Source organism: Penaeus monodon, chromosome 34 (genome assembly GCF_015228065.2).
Source record: "Penaeus monodon isolate SGIC_2016 chromosome 34, NSTDA_Pmon_1, whole genome shotgun sequence".
NCBI lineage: Eukaryota > Metazoa > Arthropoda > Malacostraca > Decapoda > Penaeidae > Penaeus > Penaeus monodon.
Genome location: NC_051419.1, coordinates 32,465,068 through 32,465,372, shown reverse-complemented (window position 1 = coordinate 32,465,372; position 305 = coordinate 32,465,068). Strand labels below are relative to the sequence as shown.

Below are 305 nucleotides of genomic sequence, written 5' to 3'. Positions count from 1 at the left end.
GTGGGTTAAACTTAGAAGTACATGAATAGTCCCTGAGGTTGTAGAAACCATCGCCAGTGATCGCAAGGCAGTTCTGACTGGTTCCTCCGTTGGGTTCCTGGACCGGGGCATTCATTTCATAAAGACCCCAGAAAGGGGTACCTGAAACACGCCAGTATTCATGATTTGATGTTGGAATTTACTCAGCTTTAATACAAATTATTTCAATGGCTGCTATATAAGGCTTGGGGAAAAATTACAATGAACTAAAAAAATAAAAAAAGAAGACATTTTCATATACGTAGTTTTGAAAACAAATATGATTT

General features: G+C 37.7%; 1 protein-coding gene across 1 annotated transcript in view; it reads right to left on the bottom strand.

Annotated features, from left to right (window-relative positions):
• LOC119594888 (macrophage mannose receptor 1-like) overlaps positions 1–305 on the bottom strand; it is a 5,267-nt gene that overhangs the window by 1,235 nt on the left and 3,727 nt on the right. Inside the window, exon 7 of the mRNA XM_037943963.1 lies at positions 1–141. Coding sequence (XP_037799891.1) covers positions 1–141 — 141 coding nt within the window. The remainder of the gene's footprint in view (positions 142–305) is intronic.